Raw genomic sequence first — 12,535 nt, 5'->3', positions numbered from 1 at the left:
GTGAAACTCAGTCTTTCTATAGTAAGATACAACGACTAATTTTCTTTCTAAATTATAAGTGCCTTTAAATTATGATAACTAGTCTGAAGATTTAAAACTGTTATATGTTTTTGTGAATATATGAAAAATGACAAGACAGTAATAAAGAATACAAGTCTATCTTATATCTTTCATATAAGGGAAATCCTCAGTTCTATATGCACTAGATAAACTACACAGGATAAAAACATTATTATTTAGCAGCCAATACCCAGAAAAAAAAATCATATATGGCTGCTATGTCCAAGTCTTGCGATTAATGCGGGTCAACAATGTGGCAGAACTAGCATGGGTGTGCTTTGAATCATTGAGGATATTGACAGTCCATTTACAACATTGAAAAACAAATGCAGAAAAACCAATATAAGCAACATCAATTCCTGTACAATATGAACTAGGGTGTTGAGTCGTTTGAAGGCATCCGTCATGTATTTTGTTGTCTTCTTAGGATTGTGTCTCATCATCTTCAACTCTCCAATCTCCCTTGGAGAAGACACCCTCTCTGCAACTCAAAATCTGAGTCTCACAACCACCCTTGTCTCTTCTAATGGAAGATTCCAGATGGGATTCTTCACTCCCGACAAATCCGCTAACTACTACGCAGGCATTTGGTACGCTCAGATTGAACCCCAAACCGTGATTTGGGTGGCAAACAGGGATACTCCTATCCCATCCGTGGATATGGACTCAACCTCCTTGAAAGTCCTGGACGGAAACCTGGTATTAGTAAACAACGCCGCCGGGGAATTCCTCTGGTCCACGAATTCCACCCGCTCCAACAATTCCGTCCGGGCCACTCTTCTGGACACCGGGAATTTGGTCCTGTCCCATGGCCCCTATTCCAATTCCACTCCACCCGTTTGGCAGAGCTTTGATCACCCATCCAACACGTTTATGCCAAACGCCAAACTCGGATACAATAAGCACACGGGCGAAAAGCAATCCCTCCGGTCTTGGAAGAGTGGTATTGATCCATCCCCGGGGCTATTCTCCCTGGAAATGAACGAGGAGATTGGGGAATATGTTTTGAAGTGGAACGGGACAGAGCAATACTGGAGTAGTGGATCCTGGAATGGGACGCTATTCAATTCCATTCCAGGCCTGAGGTCCAACACCATATATAATTTCACCTACGTCAACAACGAAAACGAGACTTACTACGCCTATTACTTCTACAACTCTGCAGTCATATCAAGATTCATAATCGATATCTCCGGCCAAATCAGGCATTACACCTGGCTGGATAGCAGCAAAACGTGGAACATCTTTTTCCGGCAACCGGAAAAGCAGTGCGATGTTTATGCTTATTGCGGGCCGTTTGGTATGTGCGTTGAGAACTCATCTTCGTTCTGTGATTGCTTGCCCGGATTCCGGCATAAATCAGACGAAGATTGGGGGTTGAAGGATTTCTCCGGTGGGTGCGTGAGGAAAGCGGAGTTGCAGTGCGGTAATGGGAGCATTGCTGCTGACTCGCAGGACAGGTTTAGGAGGATAAACAATATGAGATTACCTAGATATCCTCGAAATGTGACGGTTGGGAGTGTTACAGAATGCGAATCCGCATGTCTAGGGAATTGCTCCTGTAATGCCTATGCTTATGATAACAGAAATGGTTGCTCACACTGGGATGGAGAACTTCTGAATCTTTCAGAAGAGGAGATTAATGGAAGCACCATCTATCTTAGGCTAGCTGCATCAGAATTTTTAGATGCTGTCCAAGGTAATAAAATTCCTCTGTTTTGCCAGCACGGACAGTTCAGTTGGTTCTTGTGTGATAAATTATAAGTCAGGATATAGGATATGATGCCCGAATATGGAGAACTCTTTATGTGCAGTTGTGCACCAAACACTAGTTCTCCCATCTACGAACCGCTGATTTGCTCCTCCACTATCTTGTGTGGATTGAGGAGGAGAATTTCTCCTTTTGTGGGCAAAAATCCCTGTTTTTTTTTTTGACTGCTGATTTGCTCCTCCATTATCTTTTGAGAGGTGTGGGGCCCTGAGGAGGAGAATTTCTCCTTTTGTGGGCAAGAATCCTGTTTTTTTTTCAGATTTGTTCTTCTACTGTCTTGTGGGGTCCTGAAGAGGAGAATTTCACCGTTTTGTGGGCAAGAATTTTTTTTTTTTTTGGAGTTTATTCTGATGTGTTTAGTATTCTTTTAAGTTACCAATGAGAATTAATGGGTACTTGTTTTCATTTCATCAGATCATCAAAATGGGAGCAAGAAATCTGGGAAGCTCAAAGTTATCTTACCTGTCACAGTGGCTGCTTTGCTTCTAATACTGGCAAGCATCTTTACCTACATTTATTACAGGAGGAGAAACATCAGAAAAGAAGGTAATTATTTCTTTCATATAATGATTAGTATATTGAATCAGTTGAAAATTAAAAGGTTTCTGAATTAAGTTTGGGCTTTCATGGTTCTGGACTACAGAAATTGTAGATAACAATCAAGTGATGCCACAATCGGGTGACAATGACATAGAAGCAAACTACTTGGTAGAAGAGCATGATGAGAAACACATAGATGTTCCATTCTTTAGTTTTGAAAGCATATTAGCTGCAACAGACAACTTCTCGAAACAAAATAAGCTGGGACAAGGAGGGTTTGGGCCTGTTTATAAGGTAATTTTCGATTTGCAAAGATGTTCTTATAGTATACAAATCCTAGTTTTGTGCACTTGTGCTTACTTTAAACAATGGTACTTTTGCAGGGTGAATTTCAGGGAGGACAAGAAATAGCAGTGAAAAGGTTGTCGAGTGAATCCACACAAGGCATCAATGAATTTAAAAATGAAGTCGAGCTAATTGCAAAGCTTCAACATCGAAATCTAGTTCGACTTTTGGGCTACTGCATCAAGGGAAAAGAACAGATTTTGCTCTATGAATACATGCAAAACAAGAGCCTAGACACCTTCATCTTTGGTTAGTCTATCAGCAATCTGATTGTTTCTTTCTTTTTCAAGCTAATACTACCAAACGTTCATGTTGTGTTGACAACATTTGCCATTCTTTTGAAAACATCCTCATTAGATGAAGAACGAAGCGCGGTGTTAGATTGGGAGAAGCGGTTTGAAATCATCCGTGGAATTGCTCGAGGACTTATGTATCTACACCATGACTCAAGATTACGAATCATTCATAGAGATATGAAGACAAGTAACATCCTGTTAGATGAAGAAATGAACCCAAGAATTTCAGACTTCGGCTTGGCAAGAATAGTTGAAGGAAAAAGAACAGAGGCAATCAATACCAACAGAGTTGCTGGAACATAGTGAGTAAAGGCAAAAAAAAAAAAATCTCTTTCAACTCCAAACTACTCCAACTAGCTAATTTAACCTTTTGTGTAACATATATATACAGCGGCTATATGTCTCCCGAGTATGCATTGGACGGACTGTTCTCAACTAAGTCAGATGTCTTTAGTTTCGGGGTTGTGATGCTCGAGATCATCACCGGGAGGAGAAGCTCTGGTTTTTATGACCATGATGGATCTTCAAATCTATTAGGCTATGTGAGTATGAGACACATATATAATAACTCTAGTTGCTACCATATATATATTGAGTAATGATAGATGTTTTTGATATATTTCAGGCGTGGAGATTGTGGAATGAAGGGAAAATAAGAGAGTTAGTGCAGAAGTCGCTGCTGCCAATAGAAGCAAAGCATGAAAGTGAAGTTTTCAAGTGTATAAACGTGGGGCTATTGTGTGTACAAGAACAGGCAGGAGATCGTCCTAGCATGCCAAATGCACTTGTTATGATGCTTAGCACTGAAAGCACCAACCTTCCCAGACCTAATCAACCGGCTTTTATAACTCGGACTGGCATGTCTCCTGCAACCTCTACTTCTGCTTCATCTGGTTTGCCGCAAAACACGCATTCCAGGAATGAATTGTCTGTAACAGTATTTGAGGGCAGATAAGATAGGCCATCCGGCATGCTTTTCCTTTTAATTTATTGGTACAGATCCATTGTTTTTCTGTCCATAAATTCTTCTTAGTAACGCTGGAAGGATTTATGTTTGGTAAATGTTAATAAAACAAACTGTTTTTATTTTATTTTAACTAGTTAGATCGCATGGCTGAGCAATTCCACATATACTCCCAATTCACTCCCATTTTATACTCCATATGAGTTGACATGCTTTGATTGATCAATTTAATAGGGGGCCATGATGTTTGTCCACTCCCTTTTTTCATCATCCAATCAAATTTAAACACAATTGGGAGTACAAGTTGGGAGTGCATCTAGTATTTTTGCGCATGGCTAGCTTATATTTAGTTGTCATTTATATTTATATAGAAGATAGATGACTTTAGCTTATTATATACAACTATAACTCTAATAATATCAAAAAATGGCTGAAAAACATCAATGTAATGTCGCAATATATTGTACTCCCAAACTATTTTCATAAAGTGGAAGTATATGCATTTGGCTTTAATGATGGTGTGTGTAAAACTGTTCGCTCCGGGAAGAATGCCTGATTTTGGAAAGATAGATGAGCTATTCTTCCCGGATAACTCAGGGACGAAAAGTACAATGCCAATGATAATTTAGGGATGTAAAGTCAGTATGATCAAAACTTAGGGATGAATTCTACAATTATCCTATAACTTAGGGACAAAAAGTACAATTTTTCCTTATTATTATTATTGTTATTATTATTAAATGACAAGTAGCTCTTGGACCAATTTGCATATTTAAACATAAAAAAAAATATTAAATTAAAATACCACTCATCTACCGTATCTCTTGAACTAGACATATTGTAATTAATTTTCATGCAAATACTTAATCAAATGTTAAGCTTCATAAGCTCACATAAAAAAAATTCATAAAACCATCAAAGGTTAGCCTAGAATGATTATTGCTCAGGAATGACCCAAAAGGGAAGTACCTTTCCCTTTGGGGTAGGAAAATCATGATCGGGATAGCGAACCAAATTGGGTGTGGTCTTTTGTCGAAATGGAATGCCTTTTCTTTTTATTTATTATTTATCATTTAACTGTTACAACCAGTATGCCAACTAAGCGTATTTTTTTGTTTGACGCCCCGTAACTCTTCCTCGGCTTGGGGAGAATAGAAGAGCAAGTACAAGTATTGGTAGCATAACAAAAAAGCCTTCCTCGTCATTAATATGTTCTTTGTTGACAGTAGTTGAAGAATAATACACACTATAATCTAAAAGGTAATGACAGATATCAATTTTAGGTTCACAAAAAGGGAGTGGTAATTTTGTCTCAAAACATTATATATATATATATATATATATATATATATATATATATATATATATATATATATATATATATTATTTCTTAGTGGAAGGGGGACACCCGGAGGTTTGTATAGTACTCAGTTATGAGTAGTTACAAAACGCCATTGTGAGATACCACCTAAATCATCTTCTAGCAGCCTATCTTCATTATATTTTTTTCTTTCTAAAATGGAATTAAAATCTCTGGGGCTATGGGATTCTAATCCCATGAAAATGAGCGAATCGTAATTCCGTGGAATTGCAATTCTGTCCAACCAAACGAAGGAATATAATTTAGTTGCCTTCATAATTAATTGGATTCCACCAACCAAACGCCTTGTAAATGCGGTAACATGTATAAAAAACAATGGCAAATTATTGTGTGGATCCACACAGCTGTGTGGACCATACTATCAAATTCTTTAATGCACCCGTTAAAGATGTTGTGGAAGATTGTAGAGATTTGGTGGTTAACATATCTTATACCCCGAGATGCTAACTTTGCGACAGATAGGCTAGCCAAGATTGCTATGAGAAAAGGATGTTCTTGGATTGAATTATTTAATGCACCAGTGGAGGTCAAGCATGTGCTTGCTAATGACAAGGAAAAATGGAGTTGAGCTTCAATTACTTTGAGAACAAAAATTAGTTCCGTTTGGGTATCCCCTCCCCAGTATCTAAAAAAAATTCTCTACTAATGTATGAGATTATGGTATCAAAAGAAATATTAAAGAATGGAAGAATAATTCATCACCAACTAACTGGGGGAGGGGATACCCAATTTGAATGAATTTTTTTAATTAATGCACCAATAACAACAACTCTTAGAATGAGGAGAATGTAAATATTTAAGAAAATGAGAATTATACACCAAATATCTCTAAAAATGTTTATTGTGAAAGTCAAACCCTATCTACCCTAAGTCATTAGTTTAAGGATCTCGCCTTAGCAATATCACCTACAACCTACAGGTGATATTGGCTCAATAAACATTTAAATTTACTTTACTTTTAATTAAGAGTAATGTTAATCACCCTTAAACCAAGAAGGTCAATAGGCCGCTCAGGTAAAGACTAGAGAGTTGAGCTTGTAACCTTATGTTACCAAAACAACAACATGATCAACTTGATTGGTTACTTAGGGAATTCATTGGTAATTGGATGCGTTGTGACTTGTGAGCATATTGTTGTGGCATAATTTACGCAAAGCTACATGTGTATATGAAAGTTTATATGACTAAGTCTTAATCTTAAGGAATAAAAATCTGTCACAGAACCTTCATTTGACTTGATACATTGATGAAGCTTAGCATTTAGCAGCCGGAGTAAAAAAAAACCTCGGAATAACGGGTCAACTATATGTGGATAGATAGAATTTAACTATCTTGGACAGCTCATCTACAAATTGAAAATTTTCACCTCTTCTTTAATTTCTAAATGCATGTCCGCTTAGAACATTAAAGAAACATATAACCACTAGTGCTTTCTTTCCTCTCAAAAAGTTGAATCCTTAACCCCAAAGAGTCCCTGTCTTGACGGGATAGAGTATATGGGAGAAGGTAAATCATGATAATTTAGCTGAACACAAAGGCTAGACATTTACTTATTGCCTACAAAGAACGAACCTCTTTGTGGATCCCTGATCTTTCTTCTCAAATTTAATCTATGTGACTAATTGAGTTGCTCATGTCGGCTTAATTAGTCCTTTCCTGTAGCATATAAACTAGAGTGTTACCTTGATTTTGAAGCCAAGAATTCAAAATGCAATGGGAAACAGTATGTAAATTATCATCTACTGTCATGTATTTTGTTTTCTTCTTAGGATTGTATGTCATCTTCAATTCTCCAATCTCCCTTGGAGATGACACCCTCACTGTAAACGATAATCTAAGTCTAACAACCACCATTGTCTCTTCTAATGGAAGATTTGAGATGGGGTTCTTCACGCCGGGCAAGACTGCCAACTACTACGCAGGCATTTGGTACAATCAGATTGAACCCCAAACCGTGATTTGGGTGGCAAACAGGGACACTCCAATCTCCTTCGTGGATATGGCCTCCACCACCTTAAAAATCTCGGACGGAAACCTCGTACTAGTTAACGTCACAGGCGGGTTACTTTGGTCCACAAATGCCGCCACCTCCGGCGGCTCCAAGAATTCTCTCCGGGCAACTCTTCTCAACACCGGAAATTTGGTCCTGATTGATGGCAATAGTACTGATGAGGCTCAACCCCTTTGGCAAAGCTTTGATCACCCAACTGACACCACCATGGCCGGCGCCAAATTCGGATACAACAAGCTCACCGGTGAAAAGCAAACCCTCCGGTCATGGAAGAGCCCGGAGGATCCTTCTCCTGGGCTATACTCCTTGGCGATGGACCCACAGATTTGGCAGTTTGCTGCCACGTGGAACGGGACGGACCGGTACTGGACCAGTGGGCCCGCCAACGGGAGTCTATTCAAATTGGTCCCGGAGATGAGGCCCAATCCCATATATAACTTCACCTTCGTCAACAATGCCAACCAGACTTTCTTTGTCTATGAATTCTTCAACCCCGATGCAGTCATATCAAGATTTGTACTGGATATCTCCGGGCAACTCCGGCACTACACGTGGCTGGATAGTAGCAAGGCGTGGAACATCTTGTTTCTTAAGCCGGAGAAGCAGTGTGATGTTCCCGCTGTTTGCGGGCCGTTTGGTATGTGCAATGATAACTCCACTTCCTTATGTGATTGTTTGCCCGGATTCCGGCGTAAATCGGACAAAGATTGGGGGTTGAAGGTTTTTTCCGGTGGATGCGTGAGAAAAGCGGATTTGCAGTGTGGTAATGCCACCGGAACTGCTAATTCCCAGGAGGACAGGTTTAGGATGATAACGAATACGAGATTACCTAGACATCCTCGAAACGTGACAGTTGGGAGCACAACCGAATGTGAATCAGCATGTCTAAGGAATTGCTCTTGTAATGCCTATGCTTATGATGATAGAAATGGTGGTTGTTCGCACTGGGATGGAGAGCTTCTGAATCTGTATGAAGACAACAGTAATGGAAGCACGATCTATATCAGACTTGCTGCGTCTGAATTTTTTGTCCAGGGTACGTAATAAGAATGCATGCATGTCTTTTTTTAGCTTAGCTTTTGTTGTGCAAAGGCCAGAGTCAAGTTCAGCATTTGATGGCTAGGGATTATTGGGCAGAGGCCTTAAGGGTCAAGTCCAGGTACTCTGATCTGTTTCTAGAAAATGTAAGTTGCGTCTTCACTACGAGTCATATATAACTTTTGGCACAGTGGTAAATGATTGGTCCTGATAGTTTTCATGCAATTAAGTTCTCATTTGACCAATCCTGATAAATTGCTAGTGTCTCCTTCTCATTTCAACAGATCAAAATCAAAACAAGGTATCTGCAGGGAAGCTGAAAGTTATAATACCTGTCACGGTGGCTTCTTTGCTTCTAGTGGCATGCATCTTTACCTACATTTGTTACACAAGGAGAAAAGGTAATTATTCATTTGATAACGACTACTATTTACTACGTTGTATGGATCAGTTGAAAAGGTTTCCGCGAATTAAGTTTGCCATTCATGGTTTTGGACATCAGAAGGTGTAGATAACAGTATATATAACACTCAATAGAAGAGAGCTCCTTTTCCTATATCATTTTATATATGCGTTTGATTCAACTAATGAAAGTTGACTCAAGTATTAAGTTTTTTTTTTTTTTTTCAAAAAAAAAGTATTACGTTTTTTTTTTAATGTTGAAATTAATATCATATAATACAAAATATAAATAAATGTGTAGTCCAACAATGATCAGCTAGCTTTAGTTTAAATGGAACACATCTTTTAATTTAATATCAGATGAAAGGTTATGGATGAGAAATTTTGTTTAATCATCATATAATAAATAACAGGTAAAATAGAAGGCATGGAATACTTGATGAGTGAAGAAGTTCACGATGAGAGACGCATTGATGTTCCATTCTTTAGTTTTGAAAGCATATTAGTTGCTACGGACAATTTTTCAGATGAAAATAAACTTGGACGCGGAGGATTTGGACCTGTTTATAAGGTATACTTTATTTTAACTTAATTTTCAAATTGCTTAGAGTTCCTTGCATTGTAGTATTCATATATAGACTTCAGCTTACTTCAAACAATGGATATACTTTTGCAGGGTGAATTTCAAGATGGAAAAGAAATAGCAGTAAAAAGGTTGTCAAGTGAATCCTCACAAGGCATCAATGAATTCAAAAATGAAGTTGAGCTTATTGCAAGGCTTCAACATCGGAATCTAGTTCGACTTTTGGGCTACTGCATCAAGGGAAAAGAAAAGATTTTGCTCTATGAATACATGCAACACAAGAGCCTAGACACCTTTATCTTTGGTTAGTCTATCAGCAATCTAATCTGATTCTCTTTCTTTTTCTAGTTAATACTACCAAGCATTCATGCATATATGCATTCACCATTCTTTTGAATACATCCTCATTAGATCAAGAACGAAGCGTGCTATTAGATTGGGAGAATCGATTTGACATCATCTTGGGAATTGCTCGAGGTCTTATGTATCTGCACCACGATTCAAGGTTACGGATTATTCATAGAGATATGAAGACAAGTAACATTCTGTTAGATTCAGAGATGAACCCAAAAATTTCAGATTTTGGCTTGGCAAGAATACTTGAAGGGAGAAAAACAGAAGCAGTCAATACCATCAGAGTTGCTGGAACGTAGTGAGTAAAACAAATTTAGTCATCACCTTCAAATTCAAAATATCATATTATTCCAGCTAATTTAATAATTGTGTAATATGTATAGTGGTTACATGTCGCCTGAATATGCATCCGATGGACTCTTTTCGATTAAGTCAGATGTCTTCAGTTTCGGCGTTATCATGCTCGAGATCATCACTGGGAGGAGAAGCTCCGGTTTTTATCACCCTGATGGATCTGCAAATCTATTAGCCTATGTGAGTATGAGACATACAACTAATATTCAAGCTAGCCTGGAATATTTGTTTATTTAGTCGAATTTTTGTTTTTTGAGTGCTACCAACTCTGTTACAATGTAGTATCTATTCATAGCTACTATTTTTGATATATTCAGGCATGGAAATTATGGAACGAAGGACAAACAAGAGAGTTTGTGCACGAATCTCTGATTCCACTTGAACCAAAACACGAAAGAGAAGTGTTAAAGTGCATACACATCAGCCTCTTATGTGTACAAGAACGTCCTGAAGATCGTCCTAGGATGCCTACTGTACTTACCATGCTTAACAACGAAACCTGCGAGAGCCTTTCAAGACCTAATCAACCAGCTTTTGTTCCGCGAACAAGCATGCCCTCTACTACCTCTACATCTTCTTCTTCCTCTGGTTTGCCGCACTCAAATAATGAGGTCACACTTACCGTGCTTGAAGGCAGATAGGTAGGAATAATTTTAAAAATAAAACAATATTTCTTTGTCAATCTGTAAGCAACTAAGCATGCTTATAGAGTTATATTTTCCTACAAGAATTTTGTTGTTTGTTAATACCCCTCCGTCCCGATTAAACAAACTTGACTAAAGTTATTTTGAATTATTTTTATAATATTCTGTTTAATATTAGTGTATAAAATTTATATATTCAGAAATTACATTATTAAAAGTACTATAAAAAATTAAAATACTAAAGAAAATAATTAAAGAAGAAAGAATTGTATAACCAATAAATATTAAACAGAACAGGTAAAATGGAACATTATATTAAATTGTAACCTGGACAACAAATTCAGATGCAGCAAGTCTGATATAGATCGTGCTTCCATTACTGTTGTCTTTAGACAGATTGAGAAGCTCTCCATCCCAGTGCCAACAACCACCATTTGTATTATCATAAGCATAGGCATTACAAGTGCAATTCCTTAGACATGCCGATTCACATTCGGTTGTACTCCCAACTGTCACGTTTCGAGGATGTCTAGGTAATCTCGTATTCGTTACCATTCTAAACCTGTCCTCCTGGGAATTAGCAGTTCCGGCGGTGGCATTACCACACTGCAAATCCGTTTTTCTTACGCATCCACCGGAAAAAACCTTCAAACTCCAATCTTTGTCCGATTTACGCCGGAATCCGGGCAAACAATCACATAATAAGGAAGTGGAGTTATCATTGCACATACCAAACGGCCCGCAAATTAAACAGCGGGAACATCACACTTCTTCTCCGGCTTAAGGAAGAAGATGTTCCACGCCTTGCTACTATCCAGCCACGTGTAGTGCCTGAGTTGCCCCGAGATATCGAGTACAAATCTTGATATGACTGCATCGGGGTTGAAGAATTCATAGACAAAGAAAGTCTGGTTGGCATTGTTGACGAAGGTGAAGTTGTATATGGGATTGGGCCTCATTTCCGGGACGAATTTGAAGAGACTCCCGTTGACGGGCCCACTGGTCCAGTACCGGTCTGTCCCGTTCCACGTGGCAGCAAACTGCCAAATCTGTGGGTCCATCGCCAAGGAGTATAGCCCAGGAGAAGGATCCTCCGGGCTCTTCCATGACCGGAGGGATTGCTTTTCACCGGTGAGCTTGTTGTATCCGAATTTGGCGCCGGCCATGGTGGTGTCAGTTGGGTGATCAAAGCTTTGCCAAAGGGGTTGATGAGTTCTATGGCCATCAATCAGAACCAAATTTCCGATGTTGAGAAGAGTTGCCCGGACAGAACTGTTGGAGGCGCCGGAGGTGGCATTCGTGGACCAAACCCGCCGGTGACGTTTACTAGTACGAGGTTTCCGTCCAACTTTAGCTTATTATATGCAACTATTAACTTTAAGACTGCTATTATCCTGTAAATTTGGGATGGACAAAGTGACATGGCAAGAGGAGAGAGAATTGACAAAATTAGCAAATGGAGGGAGAATAGACAATGGACAGTTTTTTGCACTTGATTTGGCTGGACTTTTGATGCTAAGCATTTCACCTTTTTAAAAAAAAAAAATTATTATTTCTTTTAATGTTATTTTATTATTATATTTATAATATAATATGAAAATTAGACCCATTTTTTAGGGTGAAAAAGATTTGCATGTAGAATAAATAGTAAAAATTTTGTAAATTTGATGATATGAAAGTGTGACCATGTTAGGGGTGTAAATGAGCCGAGCGGTTCGCGAGCTGCTCGGTCAAAGCTCGGCTCGAGTTCGGTCAAATTCGAGTTCGAGTCGAGTTTGAGCTCTAATGTCTT

General features: G+C 38.6%; 3 protein-coding genes across 3 annotated transcripts; 2 read left to right on the top strand and 1 right to left on the bottom strand.

The window, feature by feature from the left end:
• The first annotated feature begins 465 nt into the window (after positions 1-465).
• Positions 466-1,625, top strand: LOC116010111 (G-type lectin S-receptor-like serine/threonine-protein kinase At2g19130). Its single transcript, XM_031249378.1, has 2 exons — positions 466-1,520; positions 1,589-1,625. The coding sequence occupies exons 1-2, from the start codon at positions 466-468 to the stop codon at positions 1,623-1,625; spliced, it is 1,092 nt and encodes a 363-aa protein (XP_031105238.1).
• A 51-nt stretch (positions 1,626-1,676) lies between these two features.
• LOC116010110 (G-type lectin S-receptor-like serine/threonine-protein kinase At1g11300) lies at positions 1,677-10,740 on the top strand. Its single transcript, XM_031249377.1, has 15 exons — positions 1,677-1,759; positions 2,246-2,377; positions 2,475-2,665; positions 2,755-2,965; positions 3,074-3,314; positions 3,404-3,554; positions 3,638-3,962; positions 7,127-8,404; positions 8,461-8,552; positions 8,669-8,807; positions 9,222-9,379; positions 9,485-9,695; positions 9,803-10,043; positions 10,129-10,279; positions 10,417-10,740. Exons 3-15 carry the CDS (start codon positions 2,498-2,500, stop codon positions 10,738-10,740), a joined length of 3,690 nt encoding a protein of 1,229 aa, XP_031105237.1. The 5' UTR covers positions 1,677-1,759; positions 2,246-2,377; positions 2,475-2,497.
• A 318-nt stretch (positions 10,741-11,058) lies between these two features.
• LOC116010109 (G-type lectin S-receptor-like serine/threonine-protein kinase At2g19130) lies at positions 11,059-11,909 on the bottom strand. The gene is made up of 2 exons (XM_031249376.1): positions 11,496-11,909; positions 11,059-11,349 (listed from the first exon to the last, which is right to left on the bottom strand). The coding sequence occupies exons 1-2, from the start codon at positions 11,907-11,909 to the stop codon at positions 11,059-11,061; spliced, it is 705 nt and encodes a 234-aa protein (XP_031105236.1).
• Between the last annotated feature and the right edge of the window lie 626 nt (positions 11,910-12,535).

Source organism: Ipomoea triloba, chromosome 2, assembly GCF_003576645.1.
Source record: "Ipomoea triloba cultivar NCNSP0323 chromosome 2, ASM357664v1".
Taxonomy (NCBI): domain Eukaryota; kingdom Viridiplantae; phylum Streptophyta; class Magnoliopsida; order Solanales; family Convolvulaceae; genus Ipomoea; species Ipomoea triloba.
Note: the sequence above shows the minus strand (reverse complement) of the source record. Positions and strands in the feature narration are given on the sequence as shown.

Bases quoted from the DNA above. Each gene is read 5' to 3' on its own strand.
- LOC116010111 (XM_031249378.1), top strand. From the start codon at position 466: ATGTATTTTGTTGTCTTCTTAGGATTGTGTCTCATCATCTTCAACTCT. The intron at 1,521-1,588 runs GTTTAGGAGGAT...GGAGTGTTACAG, and splicing joins GCTGCTGACTCGCAGGACAG to AATGCGAATCCGCATGTCTA.
- LOC116010109 (XM_031249376.1), bottom strand. From the start codon at position 11,909: ATGGCCGGCGCCAAATTCGGATACAACAAGCTCACCGGTGAAAAGCAA. The intron at 11,350-11,495 runs GTTTAATTTGCG...ACGGATTTGCAG, and splicing joins AGAAGTGTGATGTTCCCGCT to TGTGGTAATGCCACCGCCGG.
- LOC116010110 (XM_031249377.1), top strand. From the start codon at position 2,498: ATGCCACAATCGGGTGACAATGACATAGAAGCAAACTACTTGGTAGAA. The intron at 8,405-8,460 runs GTACGTAATAAG...TGTTGTGCAAAG, and splicing joins GTCTGAATTTTTTGTCCAGG to GCCAGAGTCAAGTTCAGCAT. The intron at 10,280-10,416 runs GTGAGTATGAGA...TGATATATTCAG, and splicing joins CTGCAAATCTATTAGCCTAT to GCATGGAAATTATGGAACGA.